This window comes from Chiloscyllium plagiosum, unplaced genomic scaffold (assembly GCF_037043375.1).
Source record: "Chiloscyllium plagiosum isolate Xiang-an unplaced genomic scaffold, Cpla_swu_hap1 HiC_scaffold_16, whole genome shotgun sequence".
In the NCBI taxonomy this organism is placed as follows: Eukaryota; Metazoa; Chordata; class Chondrichthyes; order Orectolobiformes; family Hemiscylliidae; genus Chiloscyllium; species Chiloscyllium plagiosum.
The window spans coordinates 42,106,389-42,133,130 of NW_028270154.1; the positions used below are offsets into that span (position 1 = coordinate 42,106,389).

General features: G+C 43.8%; 1 protein-coding gene across 2 annotated transcripts in view; it reads right to left on the reverse strand.

The window, feature by feature from the left end:
- LOC122556636 (5-phosphohydroxy-L-lysine phospho-lyase) overlaps positions 1–26,742 on the reverse strand; it is a 47,299-nt gene that overhangs the window by 5,348 nt on the left and 15,209 nt on the right. The window contains exons 4-8 of one of the 2 annotated variants that reach the window (XM_043703577.2): positions 26,265–26,339; positions 25,922–26,009; positions 25,709–25,825; positions 15,478–15,560; positions 451–676 (exon numbers count right to left, since the gene is read on the reverse strand). In XM_043703577.2, the coding sequence (XP_043559512.1) occupies positions 451–676; positions 15,478–15,560; positions 25,709–25,825; positions 25,922–26,009; positions 26,265–26,339 (589 nt within the window). The remainder of the gene's footprint in view (positions 1–450; positions 677–15,477; positions 15,561–25,708; positions 25,826–25,921; positions 26,010–26,264; positions 26,340–26,742) is intronic. The other variant, XM_087995330.1, reaches the window with a different exon arrangement.

The window sequence follows — 26,742 nt, forward strand, 5'->3', positions numbered from 1 at the left end:
ATTTCACAGGGTAGAGGCAGAGATATTGTTTCCCTTTTTTTGGAAAGTCCAGGACTAAAATCATCTGAATAAGGGGTCGCACAGTTTAAAACCGAAATGAGTAGTGAATCCATGGATGACTTTACTGCAGAGGATTATCAATGCTGATTTAAGTATCTAAGACTTAGATTTTTAAATCTGCCAGGGAATTGAGCGTTGCTAAGAAAATGTAGGAATGTGAAGTTGAGGGTTAGCAGATCAGTTATGCAGAACAAACTCAATGGGCTGAGTTGGCTTACTTTGCTGTTACATCTTAGAACTTCTCATTCAGAGTTATTGGTACTTTTTAAAGTATGTTACAAAAAACACAATCGACATTGCTTTTGCATAAAAGTATTGGTTTGATTTGAAGATTTTCATTGACAATCTCTTGTTTTTGCAAAGCAGCTACAGTCATTGTTCCTGACTTACTGTATTAAAATGCTCCACTCCAGTTGCAGCAAATGCACCTGCGATTTCTTTAGTTGTCACCACACAAGCTAATGGGTGTCCATTTCCAATAGGTTTGCCCATAGTTACAATGTCTGGTAAAAAATCATCTCCTTGTAGTTGGAATGCCCAAAAATGTTTTCCAACTCTTCCAAATCCAACTTGGATTTCATCAGCAACAAACAATCCTCCAGCTTTGTGAATATGTCTGCAAAAAAGAAAAGCAGGTAAACTTAATAGCATTTGATAATATCTTTCCTCTTTGCCCCTGCACAACCTGTGAAAAAATATCGTGTACCTTTTTGGAATCTGGTTTCCATAAAACATTCTCAAATAAAAGGTGGAAATTTCCCATTTTCAGTTGGTGATTAGGATGTAAAGCATTTGTGAAGTCTTAAGAATTACATGGGTGGCATGTTTTTAGATGTGATTATCTCATAGCTGAACGAAGTTTAATCAGGGGAGGAATAGTTGATCATCGGTCAGATGAGAGGAAATAAGCAGGTACTTAGGAAAGCCCTTAAGTTCATCTCAGAGAAAAATAGTTTTCTATGGATGTAGGTTTGCTCGCTGAGCTGGAAGGTTTGTTTTCAGACGTTTTGTCACCATACTAGGTAACATCTTCAGTGAGCCTCCGGATGAAGCACTGTGGTGTAGCCTGCTTTTTATTTATATGGAATAGAATATAAATAGATATACAGATAAGTAATGTATGTCTATTTATATTCTATCTATTTATCCTACATCCAGAACCTCAACCTAATCTACAAATCTTCTCAAAACTCACTAACAGTTTTCTGTGTTGGATAATGGTAAGAGTGCAGCCATAGCCTAGCTACAGAAGGAAGGAGGAAAAGGAAAGTAAGAGTAAAAGTGGTTTGAGATTCAATAGTATGGAATGGTAGAGAAGTGTAACTTCAAGATGCATTCCCTCCCTGGGGCCAGGCCAAGGATGTCATTGAACAGCTGTTGGTCATTCTGAAGGAGGAGGCGATGGTCGAAAGTGAGATGAAGTCCTGCAGTAATATTTTAGCAGCTGGGTAGCAGGACTTTGAGGATTAGCGTCTCTGAATTACTCATAGTGCCACATGCTCTTGAATACAGGAATACGCAGAGCAGATAAATGTATGGCTGAAGAGTTGGTGCAGGAGGAAGGGCTTTAGATGCCTGATGTTTCCTCACTAAGAACATTGTGGGTTTACCGACATACAGCACATGGACTGCAGTGGTTCAACAAGGCAGCCCACCAGCTTCTCAAGAATCAAAAACAAATCTCTTGAACTGGCATACATATCTGCCCTTCTATTTCTTCCTGACTGTTTCAGAGTCTATAATACAACCCAAAGTGATTGCCCCTTTTTAAATTCTCCTATATGATCTCAATTGAAGAACCATCCATGATTTCAACCCTCCTTATTGCAGTATTTCATGCCTTTATCAATATTGTGACACCATCTCTTTTACAGCCTGAAGGTTCTATATTTCAGATATTGAACTGTCAGCCTTATTGCTCCCTCAAACATGTTTTCATATTAGCAATGACATTATATCCCTATGTATTAATCAACACTCTCAACTCATCTGCCTTACTCAAAACGCTGTTAGGGAAGGATTTCCAGGATTTTGACCCAGTGACAGTGACGGAATGACGATATACCTTATTTCCAAGTCCGGACGATGAGTGGTTTCAGTGGGAACTTGCAGCTGGTGCTGTTCTCATGGATCTGCTGTTTAGCTGCTGTTATCCTTCAAAATGGAGGTCGTGGGTTTGGGGATTGCTGCCTAAGGATCCTTGTTGAATTCTGCAGTGTATATTGTAGACAGTGTACATTGCTGTTCCTGAGTGATAGTGGTGAAGGGAGTGTATGTTTGTAGATATGGTATCAATGAGGTGGCTGCTTTAGACAATAGACAATAGGTGCAGGAGTAGGCCATTCAGCCCTTGGAGCCTGCACCGCCATTCAATATAATCATGGCTGATCATTCCTAATCAGTATCCTGTTCCTGCCTTATCTCCATAACCCTGGATTCCACTATCTTTGAGAGCTCTATCCAACTCTTTCTTAAATGAATCCAGAGAGTGGACCTCCACTGCCCTCTGGGGCAGAGCATTCCACACAGCCACCACTCTCTGGGTGAAGAAGTTTCTCCTGAGCTCTGTCCTAAATGGTCTACCCCGTATTTGTAAGCTGTGTCCTCTGGTTCGCACTCACCCATCAGTGGAAATATGTTTCCTACTGCCAGAGTGTCCAATCCTTTCATAATCTTATATGTCTCAATCAGATCCCCCCTCAGTCTTCGAAACTCAAGAGTATACAAGCCCAGTCGCTTCAGTCTTTCAGTGTAAGGTAATCCTGCCATTCCAGGAATTGACCTCGTGAATCTACGCTGCACTCCCTCAATAGCCTTTTCTCAAATTTGGAGACCAGAACTGCACACAGTACTCCAGGTGTGGTCTCACCAGGGCCCTGTACAGCTGCAGAAGCACCTCTTTGCTTCTATCATCAATTCCTCTTGTTATGAAGGCCAGCATGCTATTAGCCTTCTTCACTACCTGCTGTACCTGCATGCTTGCCTTCATTGACTGGTGTACAAGAACACCCAGATCTCTCTGTACTGCCCCTTTACATAAATTGATTCCATTGAGGTAGTAGTCTGCCTTCCTGTTTTTGCCACCAAAGTGGATAACCATACATTTATCCACATTAAACTGCATCTGCCATGCATCTGCCCACTCACCTAACTTGTCCAGGTCACCCTGTAATCTCCTAACATCCTCATCACATTTCACCCTGCCACCCAGCTTTGTATCATCAGCAAATTTGCTAATGTTATTGCTGATACCATCTTCTATATCATTAACATATATTGTAAAAAGCTGCGGTCCCAGCACGGATCCCTGCGGTACCCCACTGGTCACTGCCTGCCATTCCGAAATGTAGCCGTTTATCACTACCCTTTGTTTCCTATTAGCCAACCAATTTTCAATCCAATCTAGTACTTTGCCCCCAATACCATGCGCCCTAATTTTACTCACTAACCTCCTGTGTGGGACTTTATCAAAAGCTTTCTGAAAGTCCAGGTACACTACTGGATTTCCCTCGTCCAACTTCAGAGTTACATCCTCAAAAAATTCAAGAAGATTAGTCAAGCATGATTTCCCCTTCATAAATCCATGCTGACTCTGTCCTATCCTGTTACTACTATCCAGATGTGCAGTAATTTCATCCTTTATAATAGACTCCAGCATCTTTCCCACCGCTGAGGTCAGACTAACTAGTCTATAATTTCCTGCTTTCTCTCGCCCACCTTTCTTAAAAAGTGGTATAACATTAGCCACCCTCCAATCCTCAGGAACCGACCCCGAATCTATTGAACTCTGGAAAATAATCACCAACGCATCCACGATTTCCCGAGCCACCTCCTTCAGTACCCTGGGATGCAGACCATCAGGCCCCGGAGACTTATCAACCTTCAGACCTAACAGTCTCTCCAACACCAAATCCTGGCAAATATAAATTCCCTTAAGTTCAGGTCCTTCAGCCACTGTTACCTCAGGGAGATTGCTTGTGTCTTCCCCAGTGAACACAGATCTGAAGTACCCATTTAATTCCTCTGCCATTTCTTTGTTCCTAGTAATATATTCCCCTGTTTCTGTCTTCAAGGGCCCAATTTTTGTCCTAACCATTTTTTTGCCTTGCACATACCTAAAAAAGCTTTTACTATCCTCCTTAATATTCTTGGCCAGTTTACCTTCGTACCTCATTTTTCCTCTGCGTATTTCCTTCTTAGTAATCCTCTGTTGCTCTTTAAAAGCTTCCCAGTCCTCAGTTTTCCCACTTATCTTAGCTATGTTATACTTTTTCTCTTTTAACTTTATATGTTTCTTTACTTCCCTCGTCAGCCACGGCCGCCCATGCCTCCTCCTGGGATCTTTCTTCCTTTTAGGAATGAACTGATCCTGCAACTTCTGCATTATACACAGAAATATCCGCCATTGTTCCTCCACGGTCATCCCTGCTAAGGTATTGCACCATTGAACTTTGGCCAGCTCCTCCCTCATAGCTCCATAGTTCCCTTTATTTAACAGAAGTACTGTCACTTCCGACTGTACCCTCTCCCTCTCAAATTGCAGATTGAAGCTTATTGTATTATGGTCACTACTTCCCAATGGCTCCTTCACTTCGAGGTCTCTGACCAATTCTGGTTCGTTACACAATATCAGATCCAGAATTGCCTTCTCCCTGGTCGGCTCCAGCACCAGCTGCTCTAAGAATCCATCTCTGAGGCACTCCACAAAGTCTCTTTCTTGAGGCCCAATACCATCCTGATTCTCCCAGTCTACCTGCATGTTAAAATCCCCCATAACAACTGTAGTGACATCTTTGCGACAGGCCAATTTCAGCTCCTGATTTAACTTACATCCGACATCCAGACTACTGTTTGGGGGCCTGTAGATGACTCCCAAGAGGGTCTTTTTACCCTTAGTATTTCGAAGCTCTATCCACACTGACTCTACATCCCCTGATTCTAGGTCCCCCCGCGCAAGGGACTGAATATACTCCCTTACCAACAAGGCCACCCCACCCCCTCTGCCCGTCAGTCTGTCCTTACGATAGCACGTGTATCCTTGAATATTCATTTCCCAGGCCCTGTCCACTTGAAGCCACGTCTCAGTTATCCCCACAATATCGTATCTGCCAATTTCCAAAAGAGCCTCAAGCTCATCCATCTTATGTCTAATGCTTCGTGCATTCATGTATTTTTAATTTGTTACTGCTCTCACCCTTCTCACTCAACCATAAAACATGATGCCTTTCCGAGTTTTCTGCCTCATTGATACAGTTGTCTTTCTTGACTTCTCTTGTTCTAACTTTCCCTTCAATTTCCTTTTTAAACATCCAGCTTGTCCCCTCCCCCCCGCTACTTAGTTTAAATGTAGCGGAGTTGCAGTAGAAAACCTGCCTGCCAGAATGCTGGTCCCTAACCTATTAAGGTGCAAGCCGTCTCTCTTGTAGAATTTATGCGTACCACAAAATATACCCCAGTGATCCAAGAACTTAAATCCTTGCTTCCTGCACCAGTTCCCCAACTACATGTTCAAGTCCTTTATCTCCCTGTTTCTGGCCACACTAGCCCGAGGAACTGGAAGCAAACCGGAGATAACCACCTTGGACGTCTTGCTTTTCAGCCTTCTTCCTAGTTCTCCAAAGTCTTGCTGTAGTATGTTCCTCCTCTTCTTCCCGACATCATTTGTGCCGACATGTACCACCACCTCTGGCTCTTCACCCTCATCCTTGAGGATTTCCTGCACTCTGTCCGCGATGTCTTTCACTCTAGCACCAGGAAGGCAACACACCATCCTTAAATCCCATCTGCTGCCACAAAAACCCCGGTCAGTTCCTCTCACGATGGAGTCCCCTATTACCATGGCTCTGTGCGATGTCCGACTCTTCCGCTCTGCCTCTGCGGCAACTTTTGATTGACAAACGTGGCCGCCTTGCGAACTGGCAGTGTCATCAGTCTCTGTTTCCAAAAGCTTCAACTTGTTCCTGACAGGTATTTCTCCCGGGGTCTCTTGCACCTGTCTCCTCTCCGCCTTCCTCATCGTCTGCTCTCTTCTGCTCTCTTCTGGCATGATTGGTGTAATAACATCACTGAAGGTCTTGTCCAGAAAGATCTCGTTCTCTCGAATGAGCCTAAGGTCTTCGAGTTCTTTTGTCAGCGCTGCAATATGCTTTGTCCTAGATGGTGTCAAGCTTCTGGAGCGTTGATGGATTTGCACTCATCCAGGCAAATGGGGAGTTTTCCATCATTGTCCTGACCTGTAGCTTGTAGATAGTGGACAGGCTTTGAGTCCTTTTGCAGTATTCCTAGCCTCTGATCTCGTCTTGTAGCCACTGTATTTATATGGGTTCATGTAGTTGAGTTTTTGGTCAGTAGTAACCCCAGGATGTTGTTATTGGTAGATTCAGTAATGCATTGTCATGGGGAAGTGGGTAGATTCTCTATTCTACCAGGACTTTTGTGAACTGAAACAAAAGCTTTCCAGTGTGTTTTCCCATAAACAAAAAAAGCTTCACCTTTCTAAACAGAAAGCAAGTTAATGCTTTTCAATGTCTATTCTGTCCACTGGTAAAACTCTATGTAAACAAATGGCCATAATCACCTCAGGGATTCCCCCTCTCTCACTGGTTTAAAAAAGAACAAGTTAATCATTAACCCTCCGTACACAGACCAAAACCTACATGGCAGTAATTCAAAGTCCAAACTCTAAAAGAAATGGTATTAAAATATGTAAAAATCACACACTTTACATAATAGAGTCAATGCCCTGGCTACAGTCATATCTCGCACAAGGAAGATGGTGTGGTTGTTGAGCTCAATTATCTCAACTCCACAATGTCTGTGCAGGTGTGCTTGAGTAGTGTCCTAGGCCTAACCATCATATATTTCCTTAATGACCTTCCCTGCATCAGTTGGGATATTTACTCAATTGAATAGAGATCAGCACTTTTTGTGACACTTCAGCTATTGAAGCAGTCTATGTCCAAATTTAGCAAATCTTGTACATTATTCAGGTTTGAGCTGACAAGTGACATTCATGCCACAAAAATACTAGGCAATGACCATCTCTAACAAGGAGGAACTATTATCCCTTGATGTTCATTGGCATTACCATTGCTAAATCCCAAACTTATAAACATTCTGGGGGTTAAGATTGACTAGAAACTGAATTGGTTCGGCAGCATCCAAGGAGCAGAAGAATCGACGTTTTGGGCAAAAGCCCTTCATCAGAAATGAGCAATTCAGAAGCAGGTCAGAAGTCATCTGACGGATGAGAAATGATAAAGGCAAAAATTTACATGTGGGAGTTGAGTACAGATCCCCTAACAGTAAAGAAATGATAGCAGTGGGTATCAAGGAAGAAGTAATGGGAGCTTGTTAAAAGCATACATGTGAGATTTTAACCAACAAATAGACTGGAAAAATTCGATGGGGAGGAAAGGTAGTCTAGATGAGGGATTCATTGAATATTTTCAGATCATGAGAAATTTAGCCAAAAGTACAAAAACAGATACAAAAAGCTTCTTTTGATTTTTGAAAAAGAAAACAGTTAATGGAAGTGTTCATCCAACAGAAAATGAGACTGGTGAATTAGTAATGGAGGATAAAGAGGTGGCAGACAAATTGAATAAAAGCTTTGCATTGTCTACATTAGACAGGATATAAGTTGTATCCTGGAAAGGAGGGAGGAACTCAAGAAAATTATAATTACCAGAGAAGAAATACAGAGTAAATTGTTGGAACTGTGAGTTGACAAGTCTCCAGATCCTGATGGATTTCATCCTAAACGAGGTAACTAGTGAGATAATTGATGGATTGGTTTTAATTTTCCAAAACACAGATTCAAGGAAAATTCCTTTTGGTTGGAGTGTAGATAATGTAATTCCTGTATTCAAAAAGGGAGGAAGACAGAAATAAGGAAATTATATAAAAACTAAAAGAACTGCAGATGCTGTAAATCAAAGACAAAAACAGAAATTTCTGGAAAAGTTCAGGTCTGGCAGCATCTGTGGAGAGAAATCAGAATTAACATTTCGGGTTAACTGGTAATGCAGGGTTATGGGGATAGGGTGGGGATGGGGTCTGATGGGATGCTCTTTGGAAGGTCACTGCAGACCTGATTTGCTGAATGGCCTCTATACGCACCAGAGGGATTCTCTAATTCTATGTATGCAAAATATTCAACACCATTTGCGAATGTTCAGACACTGAAATTGTCCATGGCCAAATACAATAAGATTTGAACAATATCAAGTCTTGGGCTGATAAATGGCAAATGCCAGCCAACAATTGCCAGCCAACAATTATCTTCACCAAGAAAGAATCTAACAATTGTACCTTAATATTCAATCGTATCACTATCACAGATTCTATCACCACCAGCATACTGGGGATTAATACTGACTAAAAACTAAACTGGATTGGACTAGCCAGACTGCAATATTGTGGCTACAACAGCAGATCAGATGCTTGAAATCCTACTGGCTCCTCAGTCACCTGTGGTTCCACAATTTGTCCACCATGTGTACAAAGCACAAGGTGGGAAGTGATATAATACTGTCCACTTGCCTAGATGCGTGCGGCTTCAACACCACTCAGGAAACACAACGCCATCCACGACAAGGTAGTCCACTTGATAGCCGTTACATCCTTAAAAATTCAATCCATCTACCATTGACACACAGTAGCCGCAGCGTATTGCTGACAAGGTGCACTGCAGAAATTCACCAAGGCTCCTTCAGCTGCACCTTCCAAATCCATGACCACGACCATTTAAAAAGGACAGGGGCAGCAGATATGTGAGAACTCCACAACTGGCAAGTTCCTCATTCCTGCCCTTTGTGGATCTGTCTAGTTCAAATGAACTGCATTCGTTGAAGAAGGCAGATCACCAACTCTTTCTTAAGTGCAATAAATACTGGCCCAACCCTGCAAAGCTCACTCCCTCAAAATAAATTTTGAAAAAACATTTACTTAATTTTGGTTTAATTTTTTCTAAATAAATATATTTAATATTAGTCTGTTTTGCTGAAGTCCTGCTTATAAAGTCTGTATTGAACTCTTATGAAGTGAAGGAAATTTCAAGGGGTTAAAAGCAATGACCAGATAGAGGGAGTTGCCATTTGCTGGGAAGGCTAAAAGAAATTTAGCTACTTCTGGAAGGGCAGATACTTTCCATACTGTAGAAACGCATTCAGATTTGAGGGCTAAAATAATCTAAGATGGTTAGAAAACAAAACTGCGACTGTAACTAGAATAAAATTCATTGGATTTAAATCTAAATAGATGTTTGGTAGCACAGAACTTGAGTGCTGTTGAAATTATTGAAGATTAAAAACTGGTCAGGACAGTTTGCAAGAAAAACTAAAACTAAAGGGAAAACAATGTGTGTAATGCAAGAGGAAAGAGTGCTAATTGTTTGGCAAATGGAGTCTGATTTGTCAACATGTTCCCAAGAAAAATGCACCAATTAATGATGACGTACAGTTAACTTGCTAAACATGGTTCAAATTTTAAACCAGGCAGATTCATGCTGATCAAATACCCAGAGAATGCTGTCACCTGTTTTGTTCTGAAACAGGTGTATTGTGTGCACATGTTCCTTCTGTCTGCAAAGGACAAAGCCCCATCTATTAGTACATGTTTTTTTAAATTTCAAAAATATACTTTATTCATAAAATACTTTGATGATCTGTACAGTTGGACATGCCATACATATGTAAACATTCCATTTGTTTGCATACCGAAAACAGAGTAATCATTCCTATTTACAGGTCGGTACGATTACATTTTTAGCTGAGGCGTCAGCAGAGCCCAAATGACTGCATGGGCCCCTTGTTCTTCGTTAGGCAGGCAGATGTTATACGGTAGTCCTTCCCCACCGCGCCTTGGTGGCAGCTGCCCCCAGCTTCAGCGCGTCCCTCAACACGTAGTCCTGGACCTTGGAATGCGCCAGTCTGCAACACTCAGTCGGGGTCAAATCCTTCAGCTGGAAGATCAACAGGTTTCGGACCGCCCAGAGAGCGTCCTTCACCGAATTGATGATTCTCCAGGCACAGTTGATGTTCGTCTCAGTGTGCGTCCCGGGGAACAGGCCGTAGAGCACGGAGTCCCGCGTCACGGCGCTGCTCGGGACGAACCTCGACAAACACCACTGCATTCCTCTCCAGACTTCTTCTGCATAGGCACATTCCAGAAGGAGGTGACAGTCTCGTTCCCCCCCCGCAGCCGCTTCGAGGGCAGCGTGCGGTGCGGCTGAGAGTCCGCGCTTGCATAAAGGATCTCACAGGCAGAACCCTTCTCACCACCAGCCAAGCCATGTCTTGGTGCTTGTTGGAAAGTTCTGGCAATGAGGCATTCTGCCAAATGGCTTTGACAGTCTGCTCAGGGAACCGCTCGATAGGATCCGCCCTCTCCTTTTCTCGAAGTGTCTCGAGGACACTACGTGTTGACCACTTCCTGATGGACTTGTGGTCAAAGGTGTTTTTCTTCATAAACTTCTCCACAAAGGACAGGTGATATGGAACGGTCCAACTACTTGGAGCGTTCCGCGGCAGCGAGGCCAGGCCCATCCTTCGCAACACCGGGGACAGGTAGAACTTCAGTACGTAGTGACACTTGGTGTTTGCGTACCGGGGATCCACGCACAGCTTGATGCAGCCACACACAAAGGTGGCCATCAGGGTGAGGGTGGGATTGGGTGTATTTTTTCCCCCGTTGCCCAGATCTTTATACAGCGAGTCCCTTCGGACCTGGTCCATCTTTGACCTCCATATAAACTGGAAGATGGCCCAGGTGACTGCAGCGGCACAGGTTCTGGGAATAGGCCAGACCTGTGCCACGTGTAATAGCAATGACAGTGCCTCACACCTGATGACCAGGTTTTTTCCCCGCGATGGAGAGCGACCGTAGCTTCCATTTGCCCAGTTTCTGCCTCACTTTGCTGATACGCTCCTCCCAAGACTTGGCACACGTCCCAGCCCCCCCAAACCAAATACCCAACACCTTCAGGTGGTCGGTCCTGACGGTGAAGGGGATCGAGGATTGGTCAGCCCAGTTCCCGAAGAGCATGGCCTCGCTCTTGCCTCGATTTACCTTGGTCCCCGAGGCCCGTTCGAACTGGTCACATATGCACGGGTCTGCGCACGGACAGCGGATCCGAGCAGAAAACGGTGACGTCATCCATGTACAGGGAGGCCTTAACCTGCAGGCCCCTGCTGCCAGGTCTAGTCACCCCTCTCAGGCTCGCATCCTTCCTGATGGACTCGGCAAATGGCTCTATGCAGCACACAAACAACGCAGGAGAGAGAGGGCAGCCCTGCCTGACTCCAGATCTGACTGGGAATCTATCTGATTCCCACCCATTGATTGAGACTGCACTGACAATGTTGGTGTAGAGCAGTCTGATCCAATTGTAGATTCCCTCCCCAAAGCCCATTTTGGAGAGAACATCTCCCATATACCTGTGTGATATCCTGTCAAAGGCTTTCTCCTGGTCCAGGCTGATCAGGCAGATGTCCAACCCTCTGTCCTGCACGTAGGCGATCGTATCCCTGAGGAGTGCGAGACTCTCAGTGATCTTCCTGCCCAGTACAGCACAGATTTGGTCAGGGTGAATCACCGACCCCAGAGCAGACCTGACCCGGTTGGCGATTACCTTTGACAGAAGTTTGTAATCCGCATTCAACAGTGAGATTGGTCTCCACTTTTTGAGTTCCTCCCTCTCCCCCTTCCGCTTGTAGATGAGGGTGATGATGCCTTTCCTCATGGATTCAGTCATGGTACCTGCCCGAAGCATACTGACATACACCTCCAGCAGGTCCTGGCCAATCAAGTCCCACAGAGCGGAATAGAGCTCGACCGGTAGGCTGTCGCTTCCGGGAGTTTTATTCTTTTCGAAGGACTCGAGGGTCTTGGGTCAGCTCGTCCAGAGATAGCAGCTGGTCCAGCCTCTCGCGTGTTCTGTCGTCTAAGACCTCCATGTTAGAGGACAGGAACAACTGGGAGGCCGCGCTGTCGGTCGGCTTCGCGTCATACAGACTGGCATAGAAGGATTTACTGATCCTCATGACGTCAGCCTGAGATGACGTTATCGAGCCATCTTCTTCCTTCAGGCTGCTGAGCACGGAGCTCTCTTTGTGCACCTTCTGGAAGAAGAAACGTGAGCACGTCTCGTCCTGCTCCACCGAGCGGACCCTGGACCGGAAGATTATCTTGGAGGCCTCCGAGGCAAAGAGCGAGGCTTGCTGGCCCTTCACCTCCTTGAGGTCCTCCGTGACATCGATCCCCATCATCTGTAGCAGGAGCAGGTTCTGCATACTTTCCTGGAGCTGGGACAGTTTTCCCCGCCTCTCTCTCGCCTCCTGAACACCTTGGAGGATGAAGAACCTCTTGATGTTCCCTTTTACTGTTTCCCATCAGTCCGCTGGGGACTCAAAGAGGGGCTTCACGGTTCTCCAACCTGCTTAGTCCGCCTTGAGCTCCTCAATGTTTCCTGGGGTCAACAGCTTTGTGTTCAGCTTCCACGTTCCCTTACCAGCCTGCTGCTCATCCTGTAGGTGACAATCGGCCAGCAGGAGGCAGTGGTCAGAGAAGAACACCGACTTGACGTCGGTGGATCTGACCGAGAGCGTTCAGGACACAAACAGATAATCTATCCTTGAGCGGATAGACCCGTCTGCCCATGACCAGGTGTATCTACGCTGCGCTCCGTCTGCAGGGGTGCTGAAGACGTTGTGCAGCTTGGCATCTTTTACCGTGTCCATCAGGGCTCTGGACGTGGCGTCCAGTTTACTGTCTCCCCCGCCGGATCGTCCATCTGCATCAATGATACAGTTGAAGTCTCCAGCCAGAATGACCGGCCTGGACGTAGCCAGCAACAGTGGAAGCTGCTGCAGGACGGCCAACCGTTCACTCTTACCCGTTGGGGCGTACACATTGATCAGTCTCAGGGGAGCGTTCCTGTACATGACGTCGGTGACGAGGAGGCGCCCGCCCACCACCTCCTTAACCTCGGAGATGGTGAAGTTGCCTCCTTGCAACAGGATACCCAGACCGGAGGCATGGCTATCGTTGCCCCCCGACCAAACTGACGGCCCATGGGCCCACAAGCTCGACCATCTCCTGTAGCTGCTGAGGTGCGGTATCCCACACTCCTGCAGAAACAGGACATCGGCTTTAACGTTGGCCAGGAAGGCCATCATAGAAACACATCGCGTAGCCGATTTGATGCTACGCACATTGATGCTGGCAATCTTTGACCCCATTTTAACAGTTTACAAGGTTAACACTGTCCATTTGCTGCTGGTCTTGCCCCTCGGGGGTAGCTGTGTGCATCCCCGTGGTGACGGCAAACTCCTGGACCCTCCCAGGGCTGAGGTAGCTGTCCGGCTCCAGGCTGGAGCCATTTCCCCGCTCTGGTGTCTTCGGGTCAGGCCCAGGGTCCGCATGGTCCTGTTCTCCATCAGACAGCGGGGCTGTCACAGGACCGCTGCTCCCAGTTACCTGGAGCTGTGGGCCGGTGGGTACCTCTTGGTTCTCACCGGGTGGGGGGAGGCCTTTACCCGTCCCCTCAGAGGGATCGTCTTTTCCTGCTTGGGCGGTGCTGTCCTCCTTTCTCCCCATGGCGCTCTGTCTCTTCCTCTGGTGACAACCCTCCTTGCGCCCATCCTCACCGTCGGAAGAGCTGCCTGTATCCTCGTCGTGTAGGTGTCACTTCCCCCTTCGCTGGGTGGCTTTGGGAGGTTTCCTCTTCCTGCTTTTGACAGTAATCCAATCCTCTGCCTCGTTTGATCCCTCCTCTTCCATTTCCTCCATCTGTCTTGAAGGTGCTTTGATCGGCTGCTGCATCTCCCTGCTGTCTGCCGTCTGCTCCGCTACAGCCTGCCCTTCCTTCTGGGTGCCACCAGACACCGTTCCCGTGCTGTTTTGTGGTACCTTGCTGGTCTTAGGTGGTCCACGGCTCGTGTTGCCACCTCTGGCCATCTGTGCGTAGGTGGCGGCCCCTCGTCTTGGGCAGGCCTTGTACATGTGGCCCGCCTCTCCGCACAGATTACAGTTCTTGGCCTCCTTACATTCCTTGGTCGGGTGGCCTTCCTGCTTGCAGTTTCGGCAGACGGTCACCTTACAATCCGCCGCCATGTGGCCTGACCTCCCGCAGGTTCGGCACACTTTTGGCTGCCCTGCGTATGTCAGGTAACCTCGGCTTCCTCCGATGGCAAAGCTGGAGGGTGGGTGGAGGATGTTCCCACTGGCATCGACCCTCAGGGTTACCCTGACCTGTCGTTTGCTGGTCCAGATCCCAAAAGGATCGACCACATCGGTACTCTCTCCCTCAACCTGGACGTATCTTCTCAAGAAGGTCAGGACATCTGCTGCTGGGACGTGAGGGTTTTTAATCTGGATTGTTACAACCCGACTCCTCTGCGCAGGAAGCACACACAACGGGACCGCCGACAAGATGGAGAACAGAGGTTCCCCTTCCTTCTCCTTGAAGACCTTCAGGAGCTGCTCACAATTCCTCACGCTCCTGAAGGTCACGTCGAAATAGCCTGCCGCAGGGAAATCCTGCAGGCAGTACACGTCCATTGCTTCGAACCCGCAGCACTCCAGCAAAATCTTCTTCATGAACACCGTCCAATCGACCGTTGTGTGCTCCTCCACCTTCGTCAGAGTCACCCTGACTGTGTTGCGAATGCCCTGGCCAGGGCTGCAAGTGGCTGCTGAGGCCATAGCTCTGAGGTTGGCTGATATCTGAATTGGCGTTAGGCCGAAGCCAGCATAAAGATCTACCAAGAGCAGGTCAGCACAACCAAACGATCCTCCAACGTTCAATCACAATCCAGCAATGGTCTCCAGCAGCTCCGACGACTCGCAACACAATCCCCGTGGTTTCTCCCCAGCCAGCACACATCCGCTGCGTCGAACCTACAACACTCGAGCAGAATCTCTTCCTCTGGTCCTCAGGAACTACACATATTCCGAGCCAAAACAGGGGGCCCACGCAGTCATTTGGGCTCCGCTAGTGCACTTGTGTATCCTGGAAACAACATATATTAACATACAGGACCCTATTCTTTACAGATTCAAAGAACACATATACATACTGAGCTTGTTTCAATGTAAATAAGTGTCAGCCTCTGTTTTTCAGGGCAATGCCTTGGTCAATCAGATTCAACCTGTTTAAAATGTGAACAAAGATTTGCATTCAGTCATCATAACTAGTCCATCCTTCACAGTAATACCTCTACCAATCAGAGTTCACTTGCTGACCATTCAGTTTTCTCCTCTTTCAGTATAAACATGAATTTTCTTTGCTTTTGTGTTTCTTGTGAATTGGTTTGATAAGTGTCAGATGAAAAGATTTGGCAATACACACTTAAAACAGCTAAAGAAAGAATTGTATGATTCACAAATTTAGACAAAGTAATATTTGATACGTACTCTGCAACCTTCTGGAAATATCCTGCAGGTGGAATTATTTGACCAGCCACACTTGGTAAAGATTCAGCAAAAAATGCAGCAATCTGGGGACATAGGAAGATTGAAAAAAAATTGAAATTAGTAGTGAATATTAACATGCTGGAACTAAAGTCCACAACTTTCTAATTTCCCCAGTGTCTGGTGTGGACTGAGCTAATCGGACAGCAAAGGTGCCAAGTTCTCAGTCTAATATTTGCTGAGTTAGCTGATTGCAGCGCTAGTGTATATTGGGCAGTACCCGTGATCTCACTGCCAAGTAACTGGAGAAAGAATGGTGAGAGCTTCCAAGGTGGAACCCTTTACACTGACCTCTGCTGGAATACTAGTCTAGATACTGCCTTACAGGGCACAAACATCCTCAGCTGTGTTACCACAAGATAGAACAGCTTTTGAATTCTCACTAATATAAAAGAAAATAATACTAGAGATGTTGGACCACAGGAGTAAAAACAAAAGGAGGTACTTGAGATCATCGGGCAGGGTCTATGGGGGGCCAGTAGAGTTCGAAGTATCAGATCTATCAAGTTATCACAATAGAGATATTTAAGAGATTTCTTCAATTACAAAGACAGGGAAAAGGGGGAACGTGGGCTGGAAAGAAGAAATGCGAAGGTCTGTGACAAGGTGGACGGTTAAGGAAGATTAAATTATATTAGAGCTAGTGGTCCAGGTTGTTAATAAGACAAAGAAAGAAATAAAAGATGGGTTGATATTCCAGTCGTTGAATGTGTGCATCACTGGTTACAAAAGCATTTTCTGCCTATCCTTAATCACCCAAACAGACTTTTAAGAGGCAACCACATTGTTGCACAACTGAACTGAAATATATTGCCCAGCTATAGCTGCCCTGGAGAAAGTGGTGACCTTCCTTCTTGAACTGTTGCAATCCCTGCACTATAGGTGGGCCCACAATGCTGTCAGTTTCAAAATTTTGACTCAGCAACAGTGAAGGAATGGCAATGTATTTCCAAGTCAGGATGATAAATGACCTGGAGTTGAACTTGCAGGCAGTGGTGTTCCCATGTATTTGCTGTCCTTGTCCTTTTAGATGGAAGTGGTCATGCAGTTTTGCCTACAGAGACTTGGTGAAACTCTGCAGTGCATCTTGTAGATAGTACACACTGATGTTACTAAGCATTGGAGGCACGGAATTTTTTTGGGCTGATGAAACTGAGCTATTTATTACTACCAGTCATGCTTCACTCGATACAAAGATAAACTCCCCACGATGGACAGCTATTGCAGATTGTATTAGGAAACTGTGATATTTCTTTGCAAACAAAACATGACTTTGTTCATGATTATTGGACGGCATTTTAAGATTTTTGTCCCGTAACTCTACTTATTTGATAGACATGCTGCCAATCGAGTGGGCTGCTTTGCTTTGGATGGTGTGAGCTTCCAGTGTGGTTGGAGCTGCATTCATCCAGGTAAGTGGATAGTATCCCATCGTATCCTGACTTGTGCCTTGTAGATTCTGGATAGGTTTTGGGTACTCACGATGTCATTGCAGGATTCCTAGCCTCTGAACTGTTCTGTTGTCACATATTTATATGATGAATCCAGTTCAGTTTCTGGTCAGTGGTAAGTTCCAGGTTGTTGACAGTGGAAGATTCAGTGATGGTAATGCCATTGATTTTTAAAGCAGATGGTTAGATTCTCCCTTGTTGGAGATGGTCATTTCCTGGCATTTGTGTGGCCTGAACGTTACTTGACACTTGTCAGGCCAAGCCTTGATATTGTCCAGCTTACTCTGCATTTAGTATCTGAGGAAAGAATTCTGGGTAATCCAAGATGGAGGACAGGAAACATTTCTGGCTGTAACGGGCTGCCCGTTTTTTGAGGTATGTTAGGTGTTGGGGGTGATTTTCTCCATTTCCAGGAGCAGCAATTGCTGTTCCCTTGTTTTGGAACTTTGGAGACAAAAAAAAGTCAAAACAACAGCACTTTTAAAAGGGAGAGGGACAGACAAAGGCAGCACATGGTAAGGTCAATGCAGGAGAGAGAAAGAAACCCACACTGCTAACTGACACAGCAGTGAACCTGCTCAGTTACTGCCTTTGCTTTTTGAATTCATGTATCGATGGACATCGGAGTGCGTTTAGGAAAATTAACAAACAGTGAAATTCACAACTGATCTTGGAGAAACCTGTTTGGGAGAGGTCATGGCACAGAAACAGATAAGTGAATATTTTTAAGTGTAGCCTGACAGTAAGTCTGCAGTAGTGAGTAGAGTGGTTTCTTACTTGGTTATATATTTTATTGAGATATGTCTCTTGATTAAACTTAAAAATATAAACCATAAATATTAGGTTAGCCTGGAGGAGTGTTTTGTCGAGGAATAAGACAGTGTTATTTTCTGGGTCTGTAGATGGGAAGAAGCAATCTTTAGTAGAGTGATATGCTCTTCTTATTGGATGTGGAAGTTTAGGGAGAGTTTACGTGTTACTGAGGATTATATTTGCAATAAATGCTGCTGGTTGCGAATCCTATCAGATCGAATGGATCAGTTAGAGAGACAGTTAGAGACAATGAGTAATTTATAAGAGCAAGGGGATGTGATGGATGGCAGTTATAGGAAGGGAAAAAGTTGTAGATACAGTCACATAGATGGGTTAACTCCAGGAAAGGTAAGAGAGGTAGGCAGGTAGTGCAGGAGTCTTCAGTGGCTATCCCCATTTCAAACAAGTATGCTGTTTTGGAAAATGTAGGGGTGATGGATTCTCAGGCGAATGTAGCAAGAACTGCCAAGTTTCTGGTATCGAGACTGCCTCTAATGCAATGAGGGGTACATCACCATTCTGATTTTTAGCTGCTGGCAACAGAAATGTCTGTCTGTGCCTCGGGCTAGCGAGTCTCCTAACACAGTTGATCTCAGGTTCCAAGAGATCAACTGTGTTAGGAGACTCTCTAGTCTGAGGCAAAGACAGACGTTTCTGTTGCCAGCAGCTAAAAATCAGAATGGAGTGTTGCCTCTCTGGTGCCAGGTTCAAGGATGTCTCAGAGAGGTGGCACAATGTTCTCAAGGGGCAGAGGGACCAGCAGGAGGTCACTGTACACATTGGAATCAATGACATAGGAAGGGAAAACAATGAGATTCTGAAGGGAGAATATAGAGAGTTAGACAGGAATTTAAAAAGGAGATCCACGAGAGTAGTAATATCTAGATTACTCCCAGTGCTGTGAGCTAGTCAGGGTGGGAATAGGAGGATAGAGCAGACTAATGCATGGCTGAGGAGCTGGTGTACAGGAGAAGGATTCACATTTTTGGGTCATTGGAATCTCTTCTGGGGTAGATGGGATCTGTGCAAGAAGGATGTATTGCACCTGAATCGGAAGGGGACTAATATACAGGCAGGGAGGTTGGCTAGAGCTGCTCAGGAGGATTTAAACTATTAAGGTAGAGTGTGGGACCCAGGGAGATAGTGAGGAAAGAGATCAATCTGAGACTGGTACAATTGAGAAAAGATGTGAGTCAAACAGTCAGGGCAGGTAGAGACAAAGCAGAGAACAAAGTAGGACTGATAAATTAAACTGCATTTGTTTCAATGCAAGGGCCCTAACAATAAAAGCAGATGAACTCAGGGCATGATTAGGAACATGGGACTGAGATATCCTAGCAATTACAGAAACGTAGCTCAGGGATGGGCAGGACTGGCAGCATAATGTTCAAGGATACAAATGTTACGGGAAGGACAGAAAGGGAGGCAAGAGAGGAGAGGGAGTGGCGTTTTTGATAAGGATAGCATTATAGTTGTACTGAGGGAGGATATTTCCGGAAATACATCCAGGGAAGTTATTTGGGTGGAACTGAGAAATAAGAAAGGGATGATCACCTTATTGGGATTATAATATAGACCCCTAATAGTCAGTGGATAATTGAGAAACAAACTTGTCAGCAGATCTCAGTTATCTGTAAGGATAACAGGGTGGTTATGGTCAGGGATTTTAACTTTCCAAACATAGACTGGGACTGCCATAGTGTTAAGGGTTTACATGGAGAGGACTTTAAGTGTGCACAAGAACATTTTCTGATTCACTATGTGGATGTACCTACTAGAGAAGGTGCAAAACTTGACCTACTCTTCGGAAATAAAGCAGGGCAGGTGACTGAGGTGTCAGTGGGAGAGCATTTTGGGGCAGGCGACTATAATTCTATTAGTTTTAAAATAGTAATGGAAAAGGATAGACTGGATCGAAAAGTTGAAGTCTAAATTGGAGGAAGGCTAATTTTGATGGTATTAGGCAAGAACGTTCAAAAGCTGATTGGGGGGCAGACGTTCGCAGGTAAAGAGATGGCTGGAAAATGGGAAACCTTCAGAAATGAGATAACGAGAGTCCAGAGACAGTATATTCCTGTTCGGATGAAAGGAACGGCTGGTAGGTTTAGGGAACGCTGGATGAATAAAGAAATTGAGGGTTTGGTTAAGGAAAAGGAGGAAGCATATGTTGAGTAGAGTATAAAGGCACTAGAAGTCTACTTAAGAGGGAAATCAGGGTGGAAAGAAGGGACATGAGATAGCTTTGACAAATAGAGTTAAGAAGAATCCAAAGGGTTTTTACAAACACATTAAGGACAAGTGGGTAACTAGGGAGAGAATACGACCCCTCAAAGATCAGCAAGGCCTCCTTTGTGTGGGACCGCTGGAGTTGGGGAAGATACTAAATGAGTATTTTGCATCAGTGATTACTGTGGAAAAGGACATGGAAGATAGAGAATGTAGGGAAATAGATGGTGAAATCTTGAAAAATGTCCCTATTACAGAGGAGGAAGTGCTGGATGTCTTAAATCAGATAAAAGTGGATAAATCCCCAGAACGAGATCAGAGGTACCCTAGAAGTCTGTGGGAAGATAGGGGAGTGATTGCTGGGCTCATTGTTGAGATATTTATATCATCGATAGTCACAGGTGAGATGCTGGAAGACTGGAGGTTGGCTAACGTGGTGCCACTGTTTAAGAAGGGTGGTAAGGACAAGCCAGGGAACTATAGACCAGTGAGCCTGATGTCAGTGGTGGGCAAGTTGTTGGAGGGAATCCTGAGGGACAGGATGTACATGTATTTGGAAAGGAATGAAATCTTTGAGGAGAAAGTGAAGAAGGGCTTATTCCCGAAACGTCGATTCTCCTGTTCCCTGGATGCTGCCTGACCTGCTGCGCTTTTCCAGCAACACATTTTCAGCCATGTATTTGGAAAGGCCAGGATTGATTAGGGATAGTCAACATGGCTGTGTGCGTAGGAAATCATGTCTGACAAACTTGATTGAGTTTTTTGAAGAAGTAACAAAGAGTATTGATGAGGTCAGAGTGGTGGACACGATCTATATGAACTTCAGTAAGGCATTCGAAAAGGTTAGCAAGGTTAGATCTCATGGAATACAGGGAGAACTAGCCATTTGGATACAGAACTTGCTTAAAGGTAGAAGACAGAGGTTGGTGGTGGAGGGTTGTTTTTCAGACTGGAGGCCTGTGACCAGTGGAGTGCCATAAGGATCGGTGCTGGGTCCACTACTTTTCATCATTTATATAAATGATTTGGATGTAAGCATAAGAGGTATAGTTAGTAAGTTTGCAGATGACACCAAATTGGAGGTGTAGTGGATAGTTAAGAAGGTTACCTCAGATTACAATAGGACCTTGATCAAATGGGCCAATCAACTGAGAAATGGCAGATCAAATTTAATTTAGATAAATGCGAGGTGCTGCATTTTGGGAAAGTAGATCTTAGCAGGACTTATTCACTTAATGGTAAGGTCAGGGAGTGTTGCTGAACAAAGAGACCTTGGAGTGCAGGTTCATAGCACCTTGAAAGTGGAGTCACAGGTAGATAAGATAGTGAAGAAGGTATCTGGTATGCTTTCCTTTATTGGTCAGAGTATTGAGTACAGGAGTTGGGAGGTCATGTTGAGGCTGTACAGTACATTGCTTAGACCTCCTTTGGAATATTGTGTGCAATTCTGATCTCCATCCTATCAGAAGAATGTTGTGAAACCTGAAAGGATTCAGAAAAGATTTACAAGGATGTTGCCAGGGTTGGAGGATTTGAGCTATAGGGAGAGGTTGAATAGGCTGGTCATTTTCCCTGGAGTGTTGGAGGCTGAGGGGTGACCTTATAGAGGTTTATAAAATCATGACGGGCATGGATCGGGTAAATAGACAAAGTCTCTTCCCTGGTGTGGGGGAGTCCAGAACTAGAGGGCATAGGTTTAGGGTGAGAGTGGAAAGATATAAAAGAGACCTCAGGGGTAACTTTTTTATGCAGAGGGTGGTATGTGTATGGAATTAGCTGCCAGAAGAATTGTTGGGGGCTAGTATGATTGCAACGTTTAAAAGGTATCTGGATAGTTATATGAATAGGAAGGGGTTGGAGAGATATGGGCTGGGTGCTGGCAGGTAGGACTAGATTAGGCTGGGATATCTGATCGGCATGGACGAGTTGGACTGAAGGGTCTATTTCCGTGCTGTACATCTCTCTGACTCTATGACTTACAAATGCTGGTGCACATTGTGCAATCATCAGCAAAAAACCCCACTTCTGATCTTACGATCTTTGGTAAAGCAGCTGAAAATGCTTGGGCCTAGGACGCTTTACTGATCCTTAGATTTGAAGGAAGTGGGAGGAGTTAAAAGATACATCTTCTCTGTACAGACATATTTGGCCCTTCCCTTCTCCCACCTCTGTACTGGGATAAAAAACCATTACATCTCTAACATGTTTGAATGCTGATACAAGGTGATGGACCTTAACCACCTTAACTCACTCAAAATCTTTTCACTTTGACAGAAGTAAAACTGGGTCCATTATCTTCACAGGTTATATTTTTATTGCAAATACCTACTGTTTGGTTACTCAAATATAGTCACTATGAAAACAAAATTTAACCATTTGCTTAACTGTTAAGTTCCTAGACTAAAGTGAGAATTGCTAAATAGCCACTAACAGCAGGAATCATTAATCTATAGGAATAGAAAGTTGGCCACGTAGTATTGTTTTAGGATTGCAGAATTAAATACAGAAATCCAAAGCTGTTCAGAGCTGTACCACTCTGTTATGTTCTCTTGTTAAATCTCAGTCCGATAAGTGCTATTCAGGTCGATTTTCATGAAGGAGCGAATGTAAGACAGATTCTTGCTGAGAGGGGAGGATCTTTAACGTAAACTACATCTGTTTGGAGGAGTGAAGATACTGATTACTGAGTCCCATTTTATCAAGTCAAACTCAATAAGTACCTACCTAAAACTATTTTAAAAAAGAATAGACAAACTCAAAAGTGTTTTCACCCATATTCTCCTGGCCTGACATGACAGTCTGTCAGCAGAACATGGCATTCAAGGTCATTTAAGAGTGGTCTCCCAGCCTAAGCTCGAAGTGGTCTGTAGACTAGGTGCCAGCATGGACAGGTGGGAAGGACCATTGATCTAAACTTCTTATTACCCTAGTTTCAAATTTATTCCTACAATCTGCAATACTGGCTTTTTGTTTTCTTTATGCTCTAATTCTTTTTTTCCTCAGAGCTTGGACTGAAGAATCTGCACCTAGGTACCCTTTCACCTAAGGTGGCACTGTCAGTGGCAACTTGTAAACTTTTCACTATACTCAAATATGAGGACATGACAATAAAGCTAATTCATTTCAATTCAGTTCGATTCAGTGTGTTCTGACATGTTATGATACATCACAATGCCGGGTTGGACTTAAACCAGACTTTCTGGCTTACAGATAGGGACACTATGGCTACACCACAAGACAACAACAGTCTGCTGTTTAGCTTTGTGAACATGGCATCTCATTGTCCTTCTCACCACTGAAATTACATTTTGCCTTTTACCTTCTTCCATTGGGCAGAAGATATAAAAGTTTGAATGTATGAACGAATAGATTCAAGAACAGCTTCTTCCTCGCTGTTATCAGACTTTTGAATGAACTTCTCAAATGTTAATTCTGATCTTTTTCTCTCTCTCTCTCTGCATCTTCTACAGTAACACTCTCATTCTGTTTTGCTACCCTGATGCACTTCGTATGATACAATCTATCTGTATAACACACAAAACAACATTTTCACGGTCTTTTGGTACATGTGACAACAATGAATCAATCAATCTGTTTTATAAGGCAATAGTTCTAAAAGGGTTAATGTTGGAGACTGTATTAAACTCACCTAATCTAACAATGTCATCCAGTCTTGGATGGAGAAACAAACTGGTTATACGTGCTCCTGGTCCTTGATATGCTGAGGTTTTATGTCTGACTCACCAATGTAACTTGTACCTTCGTTATCATGCAATGAACAACATTTTGTCATTAAAACAAGAACAATATATTTTAATAGTCATGGGTAGTTTATCCTCTATCACTGGAACATACAAACCCTTAGACCCACTACAGTATGGAGAATTGATGGTAGCGTCCTCACTCAACCCTCCCTAACAGTATTGTTGATCTAGCCTTCCCAAATGGACAGTAGCAGTTCAAGAAGGTAGCACCACCTTTAGAGCAACATGCGTTGGGCAATTAATGTTGGCCCAGCCAGTGATAGTCTTTTTTCCTGAATGAATTAAGAAAATCATTAATTGGTGGTGGTTAGATCCACAGCAATATACAACACAAACCTTATTTTTGACTATGATTTTTGCTTATCCCTTTCAGATGTCAATTTCCAATATTAAATTCTGGATGAATGTGCATACATATGTTTTCCAGGGTGAAATAACAGTCATGTAACTGGACTTGTAACCCAGACTTCCAGGTTAAGGGTTTGAAGGTATGGATTCAAGTCCCACCCTGGTAGCTAGTGGAAGTTAAATCCAATACGTAAATCTGGAATAAAGGGAAAAAACTAATTGTGTAATTATCAGCACAAAGTCATTGTTTTTGCTGTAAACACCCATCTCGGTCATTAATTTTCTTTCCGGAAGGAATTGTATCATCTTTACCTGGTCTGGTCTACATGTGACTCCAGACCAAAAGTAATGTACATGCATCGGTGGCACAGTGGTTAGCACTGCTGCCTCACAGCGCCAGAGACCCGGGTTCAGTTCCTGCCTCAGGCAACTGACTGTGTGGAGTTTGCACATTCTCCCCATGTCTGCGTGAGTTTCCTCTGGGTGCTCCGGTTTCCTCCCACAGTCCAAAAATGTGCAGGTTAGGTGAATTGGCCATGCTAAATTGCCCGTAGTGTTAGGTGTAGGGGAATGGGTCTGGGTGGGTTGCGCTTCAGCGGGTTGGTGTGAACTTGTTGGGCCGAAGGGCCTGATTCCACACTGTAAGTAATCTAAATCATCTTAAATACCCTCTAAACTAATCTAGCAAGAAACTCAGTTCAAGTGTAATTAAGGATAGGCAATAAGTGCTGGTCTTGCCAGCAAAGTTCACATCTGTGAACAAATAAAGTAGATGTAAGCTGATAATATGACATCAGGTTTTTTTTTTAACCATGTCTTAATCGTTGTTTGTTTGCATATCATAGATTACATTTGTGGCTAATTCCACCACAGTATCTCTAGACAGTGAGTGTGAATGGGCATTTATGGTGGTGTCACACCAAAACCTGCTAATTTTATACATCCACTTCCAGAAAAGCCATTAGACTGTCACTGGAAAATGAGGTCTAACCAAAATATTTTCCTAGTGTCTATTGTTCCAAATGAAATAGCATGGAAATTTATAAAACATCTGCAGCAAAAAGGAATTAAAAAAAATTAGACTTGAGGTTCAAAATACAGAACAGTTGGCAGAAAAAAACAATGATTTTCGGAGTCAATACTAATTTTCCCTAACTACACATATAGCTCAATTGAAATTACAGAACAAATTGACCACTCAATCAAATGGATTCTTGATAGCATTCATCCTTCATGTAAGGATTAAATGTAAGCATTCTTTTACCATATTCCTTCAATCTTCCCCTCGTTCACCTGTCCACTCTGACCTCAAACCCTCACATAGTTTCAGCCTTTACCACTAGACTTAGATGTCAATTCCAGTTTTGCAAATCTTTGTATAAAGAAACCTCTTCTGATTCCTATTTTGAATCTTTTATTCTTGTGCCTATGTTAATCAGTGATAATTTGGTAGAACTTCATCTTGCCCAATTTTCATTGTGTTAGTGAGACAAAATCAGTTCCATATTCCTGCCTCTAGAATTTCTTTCTGGATTGTTTCATTTAGTGATATGGCATAACATAGCACTGTACCTTACGATTTTTCTTCTTTACTTCATCAATGACAGTTTTCACTTCATTTGCATAAGCCAAGGCTGGATCAGGGTGATCCTCCCTGAACATGCCTCGGTATGTATCAGGAATAGGTGCCTGTCCAGAAAGTAATATTTGTTTTAATTGAGAGAAAGGTCACAGAACAAATCCTGTGATAAACACTAACAGTTTAATTATGAGAATTCAACATACCACATGAACCCAATCCTTCTGTGGTCTTAGACTTCGGAATTTATAAGGACTGATATCTATCAATGAATTGAGGTGTCCATGGTAAGCACTTTGAATACAAAAGCAGAATGTGGTCAGTAGCATTTACATTATATTAAGGTAGAGCCATAGTTTAATGCAAAACAACCCTAAATATTGTAATACTATGGGATTGTTATCTTCAACATAATACAGGTGTTGGCTACGGAACTCATGCAGGATACTACTGTTAAGAAAACTGAATAACGTTGAAAATTTGCTAAAGAAATAGGTTTTGAAATATATGTTGACTCAGCAATTCACAAACTTATTTAAACTAACTTACTTGTCTAACACAACGATATCTTCATGTTGGGTATATTGTTGAGCCAGCCTGAGAGCAAGATCATTTGCTTCTGAACTGTAATGAAGTAAGGAATCTCATCATTTTTTAACTGTACATGAACAATTGAAAATATCAAATTTGTCTCCTCATTACCTACATAAGACACACTTAATATCCCCCCCCCACAAAAAAAATCAATATTTTATCATTCTTTACACAGAATGTGTATAAAGAAAATGCTAATTGTGGGATCCTTCTAAAATGTAAATTCTCAGTTATCTGATATTGCATTCACTATATACTTTCATTCTGAATTTCTGTGTGATTTTGCCATTTTTCCCGAGAAAAGAGAAAAGAGGTTCTTTTTGGCTAGCAAAATGATATGGAAGCTGCACCAACATTTCTCTTAGATTTTTCTAACATAAGAACCTGATTGTGTCATTTTTAATCAGGATTCAAGGACAATCTAGTTGAGTAG